At 42.1% G+C, this 22073-nt stretch overlaps 1 protein-coding gene across 1 annotated transcript in view; it reads left to right on the top strand.

Moving 5' to 3' along the window:
• Nucleotides 1-848: 848 nt before the first annotated feature.
• aldh8a1 (aldehyde dehydrogenase 8 family, member A1) overlaps nt 849-22073 on the top strand; it is a gene marked incomplete at both ends in the record, with an annotated part of 68982 nt that continues 47757 nt past the window's right edge. The window contains 3 exons of the mRNA XM_084313529.1: nt 849-995; nt 11099-11246; nt 19001-19156. Of these exons, the coding sequence (XP_084169655.1) occupies nt 849-995; nt 11099-11246; nt 19001-19156 (451 nt within the window). The remainder of the gene's footprint in view (nt 996-11098; nt 11247-19000; nt 19157-22073) is intronic.

Genomic DNA, 22073 nt, shown 5'->3' with positions numbered 1-22073 from the left:
AATCAAGATAATACAGAGACAGAGTGAGAATTCCAAGATGGCAGCAGGGCATCCAATCCTGAATAGGGAGAGAAGCCCAGACGTTACACTGGACAATCAATCATTTAAACTAAAGTCTTACACTCTTACCATTAGGGGACAAAATGATCCTCTTCCAAACGCCATAAAAATATATTATATATATTTTATAAATCTTTTATTCAACTTCAGCCCTGATCATAACCATTTAAAAAAATGTGTAATGTCAGATTCAAAATTAAATACTCCCACTTTTCTGTTGTTAAATCTGACATTACAAAAAACAAAAAATACATCAAAATCCGTGTTGTTGCTAATCATTGACATTATGCTAGCCTGTAATAATCCCCACAGAAAAATCCACTTTGCATTTGATATATTGAAAATATTTAAATGTTTGTGTTTTTGTAACAATCATTTGTGATGCCATCACAAACACTGGCATCTAAAGGGTACAAATAAAAAATAAATCCTGCACCAGAATGCAGGGAATTAAGTCTTTGTAACAAAAAATTTCCTGCGGGGGGACCCCCAGACGCCCGCTTAAAAAGTGGCCTGACTGGGGCTATATTTCCTGGCCTGAATTATTTCCCCAGTCCGGCCCTGCCTGGCAGAAATAAAACAAACATATCTGCTCACATTCAAGCACTTGCTCAACCGGCATCCACGAGGGCAGGTGGGAGGGACGGGGTCGTTGACCTGCTGTACAGAGTCTACAGACCGTCCCATTCCAGTGGCAGTTCTGCAGGCTACTATACACAGCGTGTCATTTGTTCCAGTTATTAAGACTATATAGCATTATCCTGTTCTGTTAATAGCAGCGGACGGCCATGTCGAAAGCCTCGGAACAACGCACGCATCTGGTTTTGGAGAACTTTATCGGAGGGGAGTTCGTCCCTTGTTCCAGCCACATCGACTCCTACGACCCGTCCACTGGGGAGGTCTACTGCAAAGTACCGGACAGCGGCAAGGATGAGGTGGGATGATTTCACCTCTACAGTTTATTCGCCATTAAATATAGTTTTTTTTTTATCCGGACATATAATAAAGTGGTATCAGGCTTAGCTGCAATATTTGTAAATAGTTTGTGCTTGATTCTGTAAATTGGTTGGATTTCTTGGTAGGATTTGCGGCAAGTCACTGGAAAAAGTATTTTGCTCTAAGTTGCAGATTCACACTGAACCGTGGGTAATCATTAAACACAGTAAACACAAGTCGATGGCCCCTCTGTCTACTGACGGTTGTGAAATCACAGCTGAACGGAATATTACAGATGAATCACATGCTACGCTACATACAGGGCGAAAATCTTATATCAACTTTGGGGGGGGGGGGGGGGGGGCAATTACATAATTTTTTTTATGTTAAATGTATATTGAGGAAGAATCGTGCAGCCCTAACTACTACTACTACTACTACTACTACTACTACTACTATTAATAGTTATATAGCAGTGTTCCTTATCAGTTCAGTATGTATTCATTCATACTACCCCCTACCCAACCCCACCCCCCCAACCTCCTCCAATGTACAGTTTCTTCGTCAAATGTATATACTCTCTTTTTTAGACTATTTTTGTATCACAAACAGTACTGTATTTGTAAATCTGGTATGTCATAAATGTATAGATGTAGCAGTACTGTCTATCTGTATGTCATGTATGTCATATATGTTATGATGAATTGAAAATGGGGGACCCTGATGTAAACAAGACTAAAGTCTTTCTCTGGTCTGCATCCCCTTAACAATTGTGTGTATTGAGCCGTACTGTATTGTACCCATTCTGCAATCTGTTAATAAACTTTTCAATCAATCAATCAATCAATCAATCAATCAATCAATCAATCAATCAATCAATCAATCATTCATTCATTCATTCATGCAGGTATTTGTATTTACAACCAGCAATACCAAGAAAGGCCAGTAGGTGGCGATGGTACTGTACACTCTATGATACAGCCCGTAACGGACGTAGCTGTGCCCACCGGCCACAAGCGGGCGCGCGACTCGTGGGCTGGAAGCGATCGTTTACACTTTGGTTGGATTCAGAGGCGTGCACCACGCGCATTTTCACAGAAATACACTCAATATCTGCATTATTACCACACATATAGATGTTGTTCAACCAGCTAATGTGTCCCAATACAAATAAACCATATTACTATACTTTTTCAGGAGTACAGTCACACTGATCATCATTCTAAAATGAATTCTAGCATTCTAATTAATTAGATAATAAGTGGTTATACATGCAAAATGGACAATAGAACACTGGAACTGTAAATCTTTAAAAAAATCTTCAAACGGGGACTGACTTCGCATATACAGTAGACTAGGCATTTACAGCTGTTCCAATGTAAAAGTTTCCTCCGTGCGCTTTCGCCCGCTCTGATGTCGGGACTCGGTGTGCCCGGCCACGCGCCCTGTTCTCGCACGGAACCTGCGAGTGCCTGCATGCGCGACTGGTGTGTTTGCGCTGTAACAGGGAACCCATCACATCTCTGGGAAGTGGATATTGCTAAATCTAATGTACATGATAGTAGCCACTGGAGAGCAGGGCCGGGCCTAGCACATTTGGCGCCCTAGGCAAGCTTCACCACTGCCCCCCCCCCCCCCCCAAATCAAAACATCTTAACAATTATACAGTAAAGTACTGCAACTTTATTTATTACAAACAAGAACAAGAGCTAAGAATAAATGTAAAGTGCACACTAAAGAATTGAAAGAAATAAACAACTTAGCTAACAAACAATAATAATAATAATAATAAACTAACTGTTCAGTTTTTATTTTTTTTGCTGGGCACAGTTTTTGGCGCCCCCCCTCTGGGTGGTGCTCTAGGCAACCGCCTATGTTGCCTATAGGAAGCTCAGCCCCTGCTGGAGAGTGATACAGTCTGTCTCTTGTCATGCTGTCTCTGTTCACTGTATACTAGTTGTCTTGTCTTGATGTCTCTGTTCACTGTATACTAGTTGTCTTGATGTCCCCTGTTCACTGTATACTAGTTGTCTTGATGTCTCTGTTCACTGTATACTAGTTGTCTTGATGTCTCTGTTCACTGTATACTAGTTGTCTTGTCATACTGTCCCCTGTTCACTGTATACTAGTTGTCTTGTCATGATGTCCCCTGTTCACTGTATACTAGTTGTCTTGTCTTGATGTCTCTGTTCACTGTATACTAGTTGTCTTGTCTTGATGTCTCTGTTCACTGTATACTAGTTGTCTTGTCATGATGTCTCTGTTCACTGTATACTAGTTGTCTTGTCATGATGTCTCTGTTCACTGTATACTAGTTGTCTTGTCATGATGTCTCTGTTCACTGTATACTAGTTGTCTTGATGTCTCTGTTCACTGTATACTAGTTGTCTTGTCATGATGTCTCTGTTCACTGTATACTAGTTGTCTTGTCATGATGTCTCTGTTCACTGTATACTAGTTGTCTTGTCATGATGTCCCCTGTTCACTGTATACTAGTTGTCTTGTCTTGATGTCCCCTGTTCACTGTATACTAGTTGTCTTGATGTCTCTGTTCACTGTATACTAGTTGTCTTGTCTTGATGTCCCCTGTTCACTGTATACTAGTTGTCTTGATGTCTCTGTTCACTGTATACTAGTTGTCTTGTCATGATGTCCCCTGTTCACTGTATACTAGTTGCCTTGTCTTGATGTCCCCTGTTCACTGTATACTAGTTGTCTTGTCATGATGTCTCTGTTCACTGTATACTAGTTGTCATGATGTCTCTGTTCACTGTATACTAGTTGTCTTGTCATGATGTCTCTGTTCACTGTATACTAGTTGTCTTGTCATGATGTCTCTGTTCACTGTATACTAGTTGTCTTGTCATGATGTCTCTGTTCACTGTATACTAGTTGTCTTGTCTTGATGTCCCCTGTTCACTGTATACTAGTTGTCTTGTCATGATGTCCCCTGTTCACTGTATACTAGTTGTCTTGTCATGATGTCCCCTGTTCACTGTATACTAGTTGTCTTGATGTCTCTGTTCACTGTATACTAGTTGTCTTGTCATGATGTCCCCTGTTCACTGTATACTAGTTGTCTTGATGTCTCTGTTCACTGTATACTAGTTGTCTTGTCATGATGTCTCTGTTCACTGTATACTAGTTGTCTTGTCATGATGTCTCTGTTCACTGTATACAAGTTGTCTTGTCTTGATGTCCCCTGTTCACTGTATACTAGTTGTCTTGTCATGATGTCTCTGTTCACTGTATACTAGTTGTCTTGTCTTGATGTCCCCTGTTCACTGTATACTAGTTGTCTTGTCATGATGTCCTCTGTTCACTGTATACTAGTTGTCTTGATGTCCCTGTTCACTGTATACTAGTTGTCTTGTCATGATGTCCCCTCTTCACTGTATACTAGTTGTCTTGTCATGATGTCCCCTGTTCACTGTATACTAGTTGTCTTGATGTCCCCTGTTCACTGTATACTAGTTGTCTTGTCTTGATGTCCCCTGTTCACTGTATACTAGTTGTCTTGTCATGATGTCCCCTGTTCACTGTATACTAGTTGTCTTGTCTTGATGTCCCCTGTTCACTGTATACTAGTTGTCTTGTCTTGATGTCCCTGTTCACTGTATACTAGTTGTCTTGTCATGATGTCCCCTCTTCACTGTATACTAGTTGTCTTGTCATGATGTCCCCTGTTCACTGTATACTAGTTGTCTTGTCATGATGTCCCCTGTTCACTGTATACTAGTTGTCTTGATGTCTCTGTTCACTGTATACTAGTTGTCTTGATGTCTCTGTTCACTGTATACTAGTTGTCTTGTCATGATGTCCCCTGTTCACTGTATACTAGTTGTCTTGATGTCTCTGTTCACTGTATACTAGTTGTCTTGATGTCTCTGTTCACTGTATACTAGTTGTCTTGATGTCCCCTGTTCACTGTATACTAGTTGTCTTGATGTCCCCTGTTCACTGTATACTAGTTGTCTTGTCATGATGTCTCTGTTCACTGTATACTAGTTGTCTTGATGTCTCTGTTCACTGTATACTAGTTGTCTTGATGTCTCTGTTCACTGTATACTAGTTGTCATGTCATGATGTCTCTGTTCACTGTATACTAGTTGTCTTGTCTTGATGTCTCTGTTCACTGTATACTAGTTGTCTTGTCTTGATGTCTCTGTTCACTGTATACTAGTTGTCTTGTCTTGATGTCCCCTGTTCACTGTATACTAGTTGTCTTGATGTCCCCTGTTCACTGTATACTAGTTGTCTTGATGTCTCTGTTCACTGTATACTAGTTGTCTTGTCTTGATGTCCCCTGTTCACTGTATACTAGTTGTCTTGATGTCCCCTGTTCACTGTATACTAGTTGTCTTGATGTCTCTGTTCACTGTATACTAGTTGTCTTGATGTCTCTGTTCACTGTATACTAGTTGTCTTGTCTTGATGTCCCCTGTTCACTGTATACTAGTTGTCTTGATGTCTCTGTTCACTGTATACTAGTTGTCTTGTCTTGATGTCTCTGTTCACTGTATACTAGTTGTCTTGATGTCCCCTGTTCACTGTATACTAGTTGTCTTGATGTCCCCTGTTCACTGTATACTAGTTGTCTTGATGTCCCCTGTTCACTGTATACTAGTTGTCTTGTCATGATGTCCCCTGTTCACTGTATACTAGTTGTCTTGATGTCCCCTGTTCACTGTATACTAGTTGTCTTGTCATGATGTCCCCTGTTCACTGTATACTAGTTGTCTTGTCATGATGTCTCTGTTCACTGTATACTAGTTGTCTTGATGTCCCCTGTTCACTGTATATTAGTTGTCTTGTCATGATGTCTCTGTTCACTGTATACTAGTTGTCTTGTCATGATGTCCCCTGTTCACTGTATACTAGTTGTCTTGTCATGATGTCCCCTGTTCACTGTATACTAGTTGTCTTGTCATGATGTCCCCTGTTCACTGTATACTAGTTGTCTTGTCATGATGTCCCCTGTTCACTGTATACTAGTTGTCTTGTCATACTTGTCATGCGCCGCCCCTGTGCCTCAAATAGATTCGCTATCAGCTCTATCTTCAATCTTTCAAAATGTTCAGTTGCTATCGCTATCAGCTCTATCTTTAATCTTTCAAAATGTTCAGTTGCTATTGCATGCACTCATCTGTGTTTCACTACACACATGAGTGCATGCTTACCAACTGTCAGTCTACACCACTACTATCACCGACATCTAAGAAGGGAGATCCCCCCTTGAATGGCCCTTCTAAGGTTTCTCTCCTCCACACTGCCTGTGGAGCATTTTTACCTATTGTTAGGTTTTAGTGAGTTTTTCCTTACCTTCGCGTGGGGTATGTCTGGGAGTGCTTGCATTCTTTCATTTATTTGCATTTATTTTAAATTTGTTGGACCTTATGGTGTCCTTGTTCTGTTCTTGACTTATTGTTGTTTTCTTCTTGACTTGTTTAAAGAAGACATGTACGGCCCATGGGGACATTAACGTGTGTTGTTGGGCCTTATAAATAAATTTGATTTGATTTGATTTGATACTGTCCTCTGTTCACTGTATACTAGTTGTCATGATGTCCCCTGTTCACTGTATACTAGTTGTCTTGATGTCCCCTGTTCACTGTATACTAGTTGCCTTGTCATACTGTCCCCTGTTCACTGTATACTAGTTGTCTTGTCATGATGTCCTCTGTTCACTGTATACTAGTTGTCTTGTCATGATGTCCCCTGTTCACTGTATACTAGTTGTCTTGTCATGATGTCTCTGTTCACTGTATACTAGTTGTCTTGTCATTATGTCCCCTGTTCACTGTGTATACTAGTTGTCTTGTCATGATGTCCCCTGTTCACTGTATACTAGTTGTCTTGTCATGATGTCCCCTGTTCACTGTATACTAGTTGTCTTGTCATGATGTCCCCTGTTCACTGTATACTAGTTGTCTTGTCATGATGTCTCTGTTCACTGTATACTAGTTGTCTTGTCATACTGTCCCCTGTTCACTGTATACTAGTTGTCTTGTCATGATGTCTCTGTTCACTGTATACTAGTTGTCTTGTCATGATGTCCCCTGTTCACTGTATACTAGTTGCCTTGTCATGATGTCTCTGTTCACTGTATACTAGTTGTCTTGTCATGATGTCCCCTGTTCACTGTATACTAGTTGTCTTGTCATGATGTCTCTGTTCACTGTATACTAGTTGTCTTGTCATACTGTCCCCTGTTCACTGTATACTAGTTGTCTTGTCATGATGTCTCTGTTCACTGTATACTAGTTGTCTTGTCATGATGTCCCCTGTTCACTGTATACTAGTTGTCATGATGTCTCTGTTCACTGTATACTAGTTGTCTTGTCTTGATGTCCCTTGTTCACTGTATACTAGTTGTCTTGTCATGATGTCCCCTGTTCACTGTATACTAGTTGTCTTGTCATACTTGTCATGCGCCGCCCCTGTGCCTCAAATAGATTCGCTATCAGCTCTATCTTTAATTTTTCAAAATGTTCAGTTGCTATTGCATGCACTCATCTGTGTTTCACTACACACATGAGTGCATGCTTACCAACTGTCAGTCTACACCACTACTATCACCGACATCTAAGAAGTGAGATCCCCCCTTGAATGGCCCTTCTAAGGTTTCTCTCCTCCACACTGCCTGTGGAGCATTTTTACCTATTGTTAGGTTTTAGTGAGTTTTTCCTTACCTTCGCGTGGGGTATGTCTGGGAGTGCTTGCATTCTTTCATTTATTTGCATTTATTTTAAATTTGTTGGACCTTATGGTGTCCTTGTTCTGTTCTTGACTTATTGTTGTTTTCTTCTTGACTTGTTTAAAGAAGACCTGTACGGCCCATGGGGACATTAACGTGTGTTGTCGGGCCTTATAAATAAATTTGATTTGATTTGATTTGATACTGTCCCCTGTTCACTGTATACTAGTTGTCTTGATGTCCCCTGTTCACTGTATACTAGTTGTCTTGTCATGATGTCCCCTGTTCACTGTATACTAGTTGTCTTGATGTCCCCTGTTCACTGTATACTAGTTGTCTTGATGTCTCTGTTCACTGTATACTAGTTGTCTTGATGTCTCTGTTCACTGTATACTAGTTGTCATGATGTCCCCTGTTCACTGTATACTAGTTGTCATGATGTCCTCTGTTCACTGTATACTAGTTGTCTTGATGTCCCCTGTTCACTGTATACTAGTTGTCATACTGTCCCCTGTTCACTGTATACTAGTTGTCTTGTCTTGATGTCCCCTGTTCACTGTATACTAGTTGTCTTGTCATGATGTCCCCTGTTCACTGTATACTAGTTGTCATGCTGTCTCTGTTCACTGTATACTAGTTGTCTTGTCTTGATGTCTCTGTTCACTGTATACTAGTTGTCATGCTGTCTCTGTTCACTGTATACTAGTTGTCTTGTCTTGATGTCCCCTGTTCACTGTATACTAGTTGTCTTGTCATGATGTCCCCTGTTCACTGTATACTAGTTGTCTTGATGTCCCCTGTTCACTGTATACTAGTTGTCTTGTCTTGATGTCCCTGTTCACTGTATACTAGTTGTCATGATGTCCCCTGTTCACTGTATACTAGTTGTCTTGATGTCTCTGTTCACTGTATACTAGTTGTCTTGATGTCTCTGTTCACTGTATACTAGTTGTCATGATGTCTCTGTTCACTGTATACTGGTTGCCTCGTCATACTGTCCCCTCTTCACTGTATACTAGTTGTCATGATGTCCCCTGTTCACTGTATACTAGTTGTCTTGATGTCCCCTGTTCACTGTATACTAGTTGTCATGATGTCTCTGTTCACTGTATACTAGTTGTCATGATGTCCCCTGTTCACTGTATACTAGTTGTCTTGTCATGATGTCCCCTGTTCACTGTATACTAGTTGTCTTGTCATGATGTCCCCTGTTCACTGTATACTAGTTGTCTTGTCATGATGTCCTCTGTTCACTGTATACTAGTTGTCTTGTCATGATGTCCCCTGTTCACTGTATACTAGTTGTCTTGTCATGATGTCCCCTGTTCACTGTATACTAGTTGTCATGATGTCTCTGTTCACTGTATACTAGTTGTTTTGTCTTGATGTCCCCTGTTCACTGTATACTAGTTGCCTCGTCATGATGTCTCTGTTCACTGTATACTAGTTGTCTTGTCATGATGTCTCTGTTCACTGTATACTAGTTGCCTCGTCATGATGTCCCCTGTTCACTGTATACTAGTTGTCTTGATGTCTCTGTTCACTGTATACTAGTTGTCATGATGTCCCCTGTTCACTGTATACTAGTTGTCATGATGTCCTCTGTTCACTGTATACTAGTTGTCTTGATGTCCCCTGTTCACTGTATACTAGTTGTCTTGTCATGATGTCTCTGTTCACTGTATACTAGTTGTCATGATGTCCTCTGTTCACTGTATACTAGTTGTCATGATTGATTGATTGATTGAATTGATTGATTGATTGATTGATTGATTGATTGAAAAGTTTGAATTGATTGAAAAGTTTATTAACAGATTGCAGAATGGGTACAGTACAGTACATCTCAATACATACAATTGTTAAGGGGATGCAGACCAGAGAAAGACTTTCGTCTTGTTTCCACCAGGGTCCCCCATTTTCAATTCATCATAACATATATGACATACATGACATACAGATAGACAGTACTGCTACATCTATACATTTATGACATATCAGATTTGCAAATACAGTACTGTTTGTGATACAAAAGTGTCCAGAAAAGGAGTGTATATACATTTGGCGTAGAAACTATACATTGGAGGAGGTTGGTGGGGTGGGGTTGGGTGGGTTGGGTGAGGGCTGTACATTGGAGGTGGGGGGGGGGGGGGGGGGGGGGGGGGGGGGGTTTGGGTAGGGGACACACACACATTTTACACTGTACATTGGAATGTTGACAAAGCCTTACTTGGTCATTTACTGTACAACTAGGTTAGGACATTTGTAGGGGCCAGTTTCGAATTGCAGTCTCACGTAGGTGTTTTTTGAGAGTGTTTTTGAAGGTGGGTAGTGATTCACATTCCTTTACAGCTTTAGGCAGGGCGTTCCACATTGATGTGGCATAATTGCGAAACGTGTTTAGTCCCTTGTTTGAGCCGAATCTGGGTTTTACATGATTTGTGGAGCTCCTTCTGGTGTTGTGATCGTGGTATTCACTGACCTTTGGGAAGTATTTTGACATGTACATGGGTACCTTGGTCGCGTAGTGTATCTTGTAGACCAGGCCCATTGCAAGTTGCTGTACTCTGTCGTCTACTCTAAGCCATCCTAGGTTGTCAAAGTGGGCAGGGGTGAGGTGGGTTCTAGGAGTCAGGTCAAGTAGTAGTCTGTTCACTGTATACTAGTTGTCTTGATGTCCCCTGTTCACTGTATACTAGTTGTCTTGATGTCCCCTGTTCACTGTATACTAGTTGTCTTGATGTCTCTGTGCACTGTATATTAGTTGTCTTGACATTTTACCATGTGTGCTTATACTGGGGAAACGTGTAGATTGTTCTGTCTCTGCACTGCTGTGCACCAAGACAAATTCCTGTACAGTCTGTGAATAAAGTGTCTCATAAATGTATTATTATTAGGGATGTTCGATATTGGCTTTTTTACCGATATCCGATATACAAGTCAAGTCAAGTCAAGAGTTTTATTTGTCACGGCATACGAGTATACAATGAAATGCGGGTGGTCTTGCCCGCGACGATGTGCATAATACAATAGTAATATAACATATAATAGAATACCGATATTGTCCAACTCTTAATTTCCGATACCGATATCAACCGATACCGATATATGCTGGGTTTCCCCCCCCAAAAAACGGAATAATGTCAGGTAATTAACATTACATACAGTATCTCTTGTTGTGGAATTAACACAACATTATGCATACTTTTGACAATAAATAAAATAATAATTTGTTCTTACTTGCTTGCCTGGGTAAATAAAGGTTAAATAAATGTAAAAAAAATAATAATAGATTTTGAAAACCGATACCGATCATTTCCGATATTACATTTTGAATGCCAATATCGGACATCCCTAATTATTATGATTATTATGAGTCATGAAGGACTAAGCGCAGACTGGTTGCAGGTGGAAGCAGCGGTGGCAGCGGCCCAGCAGGCGTTCCCGGGCTGGGCGGCCCGCAGCCCCGAGCAGAGAGCTCAGGTCCTCCACAAACTGGCCGACCTGATGGAAGCGCACCTGGAGGAGTTTGTCCAGGCGGAGTCCAGAGACCAAGGTGCCCTCCTGTGCTGTTTGTTTGAAGTCTGCCATACCGTCAACTAGGGCTGGGCGATTAATAAAATCGCGATCTCGATTCATAGACCTATGTAATCGATTTTCTATTTCTTTTTAAACTTTTTACTTAACTTGTTTAAATGATGACGATTCTGACTTGAGTTCTTTTGTATGTTACAACAGAGACTTTTAAGTTTAAGTCAAGCACTTTCATATATGTTATGTTTAAGTTTAAGTCAAGCACTTTGATGTTGTCTGTTTAAGAAAGAGTGCAATAAATGATTTTATTGAAAAAATAAGAATTGTGTGAGAGAATCGTGATCTCAATTCTTAGAGAGAAAAATCGTGATTCACATTTGAGCAAGAATCGCCCAGCCCTACTGTCAACCATTCAATCAGTCTGGTAATCAATGAATTAGCAAGCTGGGTGTATGCAAGGTCCCCGTCCCCTGTCCTCAAGTACCCCTCGGGGTCCCCAGCATAGACATGATATAAAGGCTAGATGACTCACCCGCGCTGCGGGCCAATGGAGACCCACCTTGCCACTTAGCGGCCATCTTGCCACAGGCAGCACGCCCACTCATAACATGAATGTCTATGTTTCAAGTTTCTTTAATAGTTGTCATACAGAAGTACAGAATACTTTTATACAAAATGCTTCTTTCTGTTACGCTCCAGAGACTGTGCTAGACAAAAAAGATAAGTATAAAATAAAATAAGTATAGCAAGTAAAAAATAGAAGTCACGTACGTAGACACAAGTGTTCAGTATGTACATATGTACAATGTTCAATGCAGAGTAGAAGTAACTGAGTTACCATACACTATACTATGCAATATACTAATATACAATATACTATATAGTGCAAAGCAGAAATGGGATGAGGTACAATTTAGGTACAATTTACAGTAAGGTGTACTGAGGTATGGGTGGTAGTGCAAATTCTTTGCCAATAAATATAAAGTGTGTTTAGGTGTCCTAAAGTGTGTACATTTACATTTACATTTAGTCATTTAGCTGACGCTTTTATCCAAAGCGACTTACAAGTTCTGTACGACAAGCCATCAGGAAGGGCACAACTCTATCAGCTGAGCAACAATGTTCATCAAAGTGTTGAGTGCTACAGTGTAGGTTAGTTTATTAGGACAAGTGCATGACAGTACGGTTAGTTAGAGTTAGATTATTATTTTATTTTATTTTTTTTAATTCAGATAATGGTTGAAGAAGTGCGTCTTTAGTCGACGGCGAAAGATTGGACGTGATTCGGCTGTCCTAACTGGGGTGGGTAGTTCATTCCACCATTGTGGGGCAAGGACTGAGAATAGGCGACTTCTCTTTGATGACCCTCCCGGAGCTTGGATAGGAGTAGGTCTGAGGCGGCCAGAAGATGCAGAGCGTAGGGGTCTTGAGGGTGTGTAGTTAGAGACCATTGACCGGAGGTAGGCGGGAGCGGTTCCCTTTGCCGCACGGTATGCTAGGTCGAGGGCCTTGAAGCGGATTCGTGCAGCAATGGGGAGCCAGTGCAGGTCCCTAAGAAGTGGGGTGACATGGGCCGACTTCGGTAGGTTTGAGATCAGGCGGGCCGCTGCGTTCTGAATGAGTTGAAGAGGCTTAGTGGCAGTGGCCGGGAGGCCAGCGAGCAGTGCATTGCAGTAGTCGAGGCGGGAGATGACTGTTGATTGGACGAGGAGTTGGGTGGCTTCTTTTGTCAGGAAGGGGCGTATCCTTCTGACGTTGCTCAGGAGGAATCGGCAGGTTCTGGTCGTCGCTGCGATGTGAGCAGAGAAGTTCAGCTGGTCGTCGAGGACAACACCAAGGTTCTTGGCGGTTGGGGACGCAGTCACAGCTGCATTCTCGACTGTGATTGAAAGGTCGGTTAGGGGGGAGGATTTGGCCGGCAGGTGGAGCAATTCTGTTTTGCTTAGGTTCAGTTTGAGGTGGTTGGACGTCATCCAGGCTGAGATGTCGGACAGACAGGCCGAGATCCGCTCAGAGACGTGGATATCTGAGGGAGGGAAGGAGAGGAAGAGTTGAGTATCGTCGGCATAACAATGGTAGGAGAAGCCATGAGACGTGATAATGTTACCCAGTGATTTAGTGTAGAGGGAGAAGAGAAGGGGTCCTAAAACCGAGCCCTGGGGGACACCCGTCCGCAGGGGGCGGGTGGCCGACAGGGTCCCTCTCCATGACACTTGGTAGGAGCGGTCATTGAGGTATGATGACAGCCATGTCAGCGCAGAGCCAGCCACTCCCATTCCTGCGAGGGCCGCAAGGAGGATCTGGTGGTTGACTGTGTCGAAGGCTGCAGATAGATCTAGGAGAATCAGGACAGAGGAGAGGCCTTTCGCTTTTGCTAAGTGAAGTGCCTCTGTGACCGCAATGAGGGCTGTCTCTGTGGAGTGACCAGTCCTGAAGCCTGACTGATTAGGGTCTAGGAGGTCATTCTGTAAGAGATAAGCAGTAAGTTGGTTGGATACAGCACGTTCAAGTGTTTTAGAAAGGAAGGAGAGAAGAGAGACAGGACGGTAGTTGCCTATGACGGTAGGGTTCAGGGTTGGTTTTTTTATGAGCGGCGTGACTCTGGCTTGTTTTAGGGAGGTGGGGACCACCCCCGAGTTGAGTGAGGAGTTGATGGTTGCAGTTAGGAATGGGAGGATGTCTGGTGCTATGGTCTGGAGGAGTGGGGAGGGTAGCTGGTCCAGCTGGCAAGTAGTCGGACGGTTTGACGTTACCAGTGTCAGGGTCTCTGCTTCTGTAATGGGAGAGAAAGATGACAGAGTGAAGGATGAGGTTCTCGATTCAGCATTTGGAATGGGTGGGGGTTGGGAGAAGGAGCTGCGGATGTTCTCCACTTTTTCCTCAAAGAAGATCGCAAAGTCTTCGGCAGAGAAAGATGAGGGAGGGGGGGGTGGGGGGGGAGTGAGGAGGGAGGACATGGTAGCATGCAGTTTGCGAAGATTGTGTAGAGTGGGTGCTGCAGTGAGTGGTTGCATGTACTATTGAAATAACCATAGCTTGTTACATTTGATGTAGTTAACCGTAGCTTGTTACATTTGATGTAGTTAACCGTAGCTTGTTACATTTGATGTAGTTAACCGTAGCTTGTTACATTTGATGTAGTTAACCGTAGCTTGTTACATTTGATGTAGTTAACCGTAGCTTGTTACATTTGATGTAGTTAACCGTAGCTTGTTACATTTGATGTAGTTAACCGTAGCTTGTTACATTTGATGTAGTTATCATACTGCATATGTGACAGATTGTATGTGACTCCTCTGCGATGTGTATTAAATGTCGATGCCCCGAGGTAGATTCGAACACAGGTCTCCCACGTCGTGGGCAACAACACAGACCGCTGCACTAAGAGGTGAATTCACTCCTGGGTACCATATCTATGTATCTTTTAACCCTGTTGTGGGGAAGTGAGTTTAACTCCTGGGTACCGTATCTATGTGTCTTTTAACCCTGTTGTGGGGAAGTGAGTTTAACTCCTGGGTACCGTATCTATGTATCTTTTAACCCTGTTGTGGGGAAGTGAGTTTAACTCCTGGGTACTGTATCTATGTGTCTTTTAACCCTGTTGTGGGGAAGTGAGTTTAACTCCTGGGTACCGTATCTATGTATCTTTTAACCCTGTTGTGGGGAAGTGAGTTTAACTCCTGGGTACCGTATCTATGTATCTTTTAACCCTGTTGTGGGGAAGTGAGTTTAACTCCTGGGTACTGTATCTATGTGTCTTTTAACCCTGTTATGGGGGAAGTGAGTTTAACTCCTGGGTACCGTATCTATGTATCTTTTAACCCTGTTGTGGGGAAGTGAGTTTAACTCCTGGGTACCGTATCTATGTATCTTTTAACCCTGTTGTGGGGAAGTGAGTTTAACTCCTGGGTACCGTATCTATGTGTCTTTTAACCCTGTTGTGGGGAAGTGAGTTTAACTCCTGGGTACTGTATCTATGTGTCTTTTAACCCTGTTATGGGGGAAGTGAGTTTAACTCCTGGGTACCGTATCTATGTGTCTATTAACCCTGTTATGGGGAAGTGAGTTTAACTCCTGGGTACCGTATCTATGTGTCTTTTAACCCTGTTATGGGGAAGTGAGTTTAACTCCTGGGTACCGTATCTATGTGTCTTTTAACCCTGTTATGGGGAAGTGAGTTTAACTCGCAGCTCGCTTACTGCCACAGTCACTTCACAACACAACACACACGTACATCGTGACTGTGGATATTACTCACGCACCTCCGTTACACATACTTATAATAGACTTTCATGTGAAAATTATTTCAACAGGTCCAAGCATCCTGAATCATAGCCACGTTAATAACGTTTGTAATAAACCAACCCGTTTGTAAATCGGTTGAAAATGGATCGAGCTATGGTTATTTCAATAGTACATGATGCACCATAGATATTCATGTTATGAGTGGGCGTGCTGCCTGTGACAAGATGGCCACCGGTGATGAACTACGCTGGAGACTCCGCCCCCTTGCACCATCTAGTTATATATCTATGGTCCCCAGATCCCACTTCGAAAAACCACTGTGTTTAGACACCATCCAATAACTGTTTCAGTCAATACTAGGTATGTCCTTGTCCATGTGTTCCCGATCAATAATCCACTGTCACACACACACACACACACACACACACACACACACACACACACACACACACACACACACACACGCACACACACACACACACACACACACACACACACACACACACATACACATCACAGATAGACATTTTGCCCCAGATATTGCATTCCACTCCACTGAGTGCTCGTGGATGTATACACACACACACACACACACACACACACACACACACACACACACACACACACACACACACACACACACACACACACACACACACACACACACACACACACACACACACACACACACACACACACACACGCACGCACACACACACACACACACACACACACACACACACACACACACACACACACACACACACACACACACACACACATCCAGGTGATACACCCAGGGGGATACAGAGTCCTATATTAATATGGTCATGTTAAAGTAAAGCTTTACTGTAACTAAAAGACATTGTTGAGGTAAAACTGTTGCATGGGTCATGAAAAGGAAATGCCCTCACCTCAGACCCTATCGTTCTGAAGCTTGTGGCATAAACACAATGAATGTAAATCATCCTCTTAGAAAGACTATTAACTGTATGTTAACACATTAATATCTAATGAATGTAAACCATCCTCTTAGAAAGACTATTAACTGTATGTTGTTAATACATTAATATGTAATGAATGTAAATCATCCTCTTAGAAAAACTATGAACTAACACATTAATATGTAATGAATGTAAATCATCCTCTTAGAAAGACTATGAACTGTATGTTAACACATTGACAGTAAAAAGGCTCGTCTTCCACTAAATGAATTATTAGTCGACTAATCGATTAGTTGATTTCATCGACAAACCTGAGCACTTTTGTTCCCCAAATGCTTACCAGAGTCATCCTTATCATCCTTCAGGAAATAACTCATTCAGCATGAAAAAAAGCATTAAAATTGATTAACTAATTGCATAATAGTCTTGGTTGACGAAGACCAGACTGACTGATTAAATAAACTAAAATGTATTTCTGGGCGGCTGGGTTGCGCTCGTCACCAACGCAAGATACATTGGTATCGAACCCAGCTGTCAGCGTTGCTTCCGGCTTGGCCGGCCGTCATACTAACACAATTGGCAGTGTTAGAGGGTGGGAAGCCGGTGGGTGGGTCTGGGTCGTTGTGGACAGCGACTCCTACAGTTCGGTCGGGGTGCCTGCACAGCGAGGGAAGGATCTAAGAGAGGTAGTGTGACCTTCCACACGTTACACTCTCTCAGTGAGAGTCCGCACTGCCAGGTGAAAAGAAGCGGTGGGCTGGCTGGACATGTGTCGGAGGAAGCATGTGATAGTCTCCGCCCTCCCAGACCGACAGTAGCGGGTAGAGTGCGCAACGACCAGGAAGGGGATTGGGAATTGGCACAACGACTAACAGTGGGAGGGGAGAAAAACGGAAAAAAGAAGGAGGTAAATTTAAAAAAAAATATAAAGATTTATTTGTAAGGCCCGACAACACACGTTAAAGGGGAGATGAAGCATAGCGATATAAACATAGTCATAGCATCAAATTAGTATTTAGATAAGCCACAGAAAAAATCACGTTATAAAAATAAGCAGTTTCTAAGAAAAAACGATTTGTTATGTCCTTTTTTGAAGCATTTATCAACCTGGGCGCCGCCATTTTGTTTGGTGACGTCACGGTGTTGGTTTGGTCTGGCTCCTGTCTAGTAAACATGGAGTGTCAGTAAATGCAACGTTGCCTACCAAACAACGGCACTGCGGTGGTTCTTTTTGTATTGCTCCTGGCTGTTCAAACTAATTTTACCGTGTGAAAGAGAGGAAAGTTGGTTCATTTCCACAAACTACCAGTGAAAAAAACAGTGTTATTCAACCACCGTCGCGGGGCATTTAGCTACCTGGCTACCTAGCTCCAGTTCAACCACCGTCGCGGGGCATTTAGCTACCTGGCAACCTAGCTCCAGTTCAACCACCGTCGCGGGGCATTTAGCTACCTGGCTACCTAGCTCTAGTTCAACCACCGTCGCGGGGCATTTAGCTACCTGGCTACCTAGCTCCAATTCAACAACCGTCGCGGGGCATTTAGCTACCTGGCTACCTAGCTCCAGTTCAACCACCGTCGCGGGGCATTTAGCTACCTGGCTACCTAGCTCCAGTTCAGCTAACTAGCTACATGCAGCATTTAGCAAGCTGGGTTAGCCGGCTAGTTGGCTTTGAATCCCGGCTGCGGCTAGGTAGCCAGGTAGCTAAATGCCCCGCGACGGTGGTTGAACTGGAGCTAGGTAACCAGGTAGCTAAATGCCCCGCGACGGTGGTTGAACTGGAGCTAGGTAGCCAGGTAGCTAAATGCCCCGCGACGGTGGTTGAACAACACTGTTTTTTTCACTGGTAGTTTGTGGAAATGAACCAACTTTCCTCTCTTTCACACGGTAAAATTAGTTTGACCAGCCAGGAGCACGCGGTCCCGTTGTTTGGTAGGCAACGTTGCATTTACTGACACTCCATGTTTACTAGGCAGGAGCCAGACCAAACCAACACTGTGACGTCAGCAACAAAATGGCGGCGCCCATGGGGAAAACAGGGAAATTATATTAGGTTTTTCAGACAAATAAGCAGGATTTCACATTTGATTATAGGACCCTGTCTTACACAAGGTACACAACAAACAAACTAGGATCACATTGTTCAATGCTTCATCTCCCCTTTAATGTCCCCATGGGCCAGACACGTCTTCTTTAAACATGTCAAGAAGAAACATCACAATAAATCAAGAACAAAACAAAAACACCATGAAATCCAAAATAAAATGTAAAATAAATAAATGAATGCAGACATACCCCACTCGTAGGTAAGGGAAAACTCACTAAAAACCTAGCAATAGGAAAAAAGCACCACAGGCAATGTGGAGGGGAGAAACCTTCAAGCCGTTCAAGGGGGGATCTCCCTTCTTAGATGTCAGTGATAGTAGTGTTGCTATAAAACAGGCGAAACAGTTAGTAAGCGTGTACATATATGTGTAATGAAACACAAATAAGTACAGACAAAAAGAATTTTTTTATTGATTAATCCACTAAGCAGCCCTAATTATTAACAATATATTTTTTTGCTGATATTGATCATTTTCTCCAGGTAAAACGGAGACGTTTGCGCGGACAGTGGACATCCCCAGATCGGTGCACAACTTCCGTTTCTTTGCGTCGTCCGTGCTCCACCACACCACCGACTGCAGCCAGATGGACCACCTGGGCTGTATCAACTACACCGTCCGGTGCCCTGTGGGAGTGGGTGAGGGAGCTCTGTGTGTTTCTGACTTAACCCTCGAATCACCCTTGTCGCAGTTCTGGTCAAAATGCCCTTTTTTACGTGTGTTTGTGGATAGTGTTGGCTAGATTTCATGTATATGCCAAAAAAGTAGCTCAGTATCACATCTTGGACTCACATTACAATAATCCATGTTTGTTTTTTAAAAACAATCACTATTAAGCACGTGAACAACAAGTGTCACACCTTTCACCCTAGTCGCAGAACTGGACAGGTTAGGGTTAGGGTTAGGGCAGGGGTCAGCAACCTTTTTGACATGGAGTGCCTGTTTGAAATATAGTTGTAACTAGTGTGCCTCAACAATATTCCATGCATCGTACATTTTTTTTCTCATAATCAGGTATTTTTTATGAAAATGTTTACATTATTACATCATTATTATTATTATTATTATTATTATTATTATTATTATTATTATTATTATTATTATTATTATTATTATTATTATTATTATTATTATTATTATTATTATTATTATTATTATTATTATTATTATTATTATTATTATTATTATTATTATTATTATTATTATTATTATTATTATTATTATTATTATTATTATTATTATTATTATTATTATTATTATTATTTTCTTTTTTTTTGCTTTTTTCCCGGCCCTTTTTTGAGGGCACTCCATCCACCCCCCCCTCTTCGGGGGACAACTTTATTATTGTTATTGTTATTATTAACAATATTATTATGATGGTTGTATCAACCCTAAATCTGAGTTGGGGGGGGGGGGGGGGATGCAATGCAGACAAACAGCTGCATACAGTGCAACCATTTCACTCACATTTGCCCATTCATTTTTGGACACATCACACAGCATCGGTGTGTGTACTGTACGTGTGCTGTCATAGCTCCACCTACAGGCCTAATGGAGAACACCAGGAGAACACCAGGATGTGAATAGAGGGTGAATGTGAGGTATATCGTCTAAATAAGTTTTGATCGATCGCAAGACTACACTGTAAAAAAATAAATAATAATAAGTTACCAGAACTTAAAAATATTGAGTTCAGTTACACACACCCACACGCACACACTCACTTAAACAAACAACACACTGCAGCACCCACTCTCCACACTTTAGATCACACAAACACACTTTATATTTATTGATAAAGGATTGCACTACAACTCGTACACCTACTGTAAATTGTACCTAAATTGCACCTCATCCCATTTCTGCCTTGCACTATATAGTATTGTATATTAGTACACTGCATAGTATATTGTATATTATATGGTAACCCAGTTACGTCTATTCTGCATCGAACATTGTACATATGTCTATACTGAACACTGTGACCTCATTTTTTTTTTACTTCTAATTTACATGCTATACTATGTTATTTTATTTCATACTTATCTTGTCTTGCACAGTCTCTGGAGCGTAACAGTAAGAAGCATTTTGTATAAAAGTATTCTGTACTTCTGTATGACAACTGTAACTGAGGGGTACAATTCCCTGACTGTATTGAGAGTATGATATATTAAACCACAACTTAGTTATGTACTTTAATTACTGGCCATACAGAACATGAATATATATGGTGAACACCCACACAAGAATACGGCAATGACACATAAAGTTCTATTTGGAGGGTATTTATTATTATCAGAGCAAGCAACGTTAGGTTACAGATTGAGAATTATACTCGCGCTTGTAAGGCGAAGAACACACGTAAAGTAGGTCAAGAGCGTAAGTCAATGAGAATAGTAAGATGGGTCTAAACTGACGCCACCTGTAGCATAGCAATTACATAAGGCACACTAGTACCAGCTGGAGACACTGGGGGGTTCCCTCCGGGTGTAAGGCCGGCAGGGTAGAGGAATGTGCAAAGTCTGGGTCAACGAGGAATAACGAGGTTCCAGATACAGGAACCAGTGCAGTACTCCCTTGATCGGTAGACAAAGCAACAGCTATAATCCAGTATGCTCGACAGCATGGATGAAAGCTAGCCAGCCTCTTCCTAGAGGCGGGCTCGAGTGATGCTCCTCACGGGGGGTAGATCCCACACGATAGTGGGGTAGACGGTTCTCTGCTCCAGCAGTCACGGTACCAAAGCAATATAATCCAACCAGAAAAGGTTCTGCAGTCGCCGGTGTAGGTTCTCCGGTGTACATATCCAACGGTTCTCGTCTAGGACTCCTCGGGTGGGGGCACGAGTTTAGGCCGCCCAGCCTGGATAAGTGCACTAGCTATATACACGACGAACCGGTGGTAATGCTGGTCACTGAAGAACGGTAGCCGCACGATACACTATAAATGATAGACTATTACTTCACATTAGAATAAGTCGAACTCAACGGTACTGCGTTAAACTCTGACACTTTAGCAATCTATTCGCACGCGGTTCTCAAGGCTCTATTCAGAGGCAAAGTTGCCCACTTCACTACACGTTGTCTCGTGGTGAAGGCATCAACGTTTAGTGCTAAGTGCTGCTGTATCCACCTGCGCCGTATTTATACGTAAGGTGAATTATCTAGTGCCAACCTCAGTTCTGTCTCGTATTACTGCGCAAACCTGGACATGTTGAGACATGCCTTGGCGTTGCCTTTGAACTTGCCATTGGGGGTATGGTCGTTGGCGCCTAGGGATCGCTGTCCAATAGGAGAGCGAATATTATGGTCTGGTTTGTACCCAGGTAAAGGGATATTCCGTGTATATATACAAAGAATATACAAGGGATATCAAACGATATACAAATATTATACAAGGGATCTCAAGCAATAAATATATATATTCGGTTTAATCTGACCCTTTGTAACAAAAGAAAGAAGAAACTTGAAACTTGTGCATTAAGGTTTTCAGTTTTCAATCCATAATAACAGAAAAATAAGTACACAACCACATTATTTCAACCTAATAAAACTA

Source organism: Notolepis coatsorum (assembly GCF_963971535.1).
Source record: "Notolepis coatsorum genome assembly, chromosome: 4".
NCBI classification, from domain to species: Eukaryota; Metazoa; Chordata; class Actinopteri; order Aulopiformes; family Paralepididae; genus Notolepis; species Notolepis coatsorum.
This window is presented reverse-complemented; position numbering and strand designations above follow the sequence as displayed.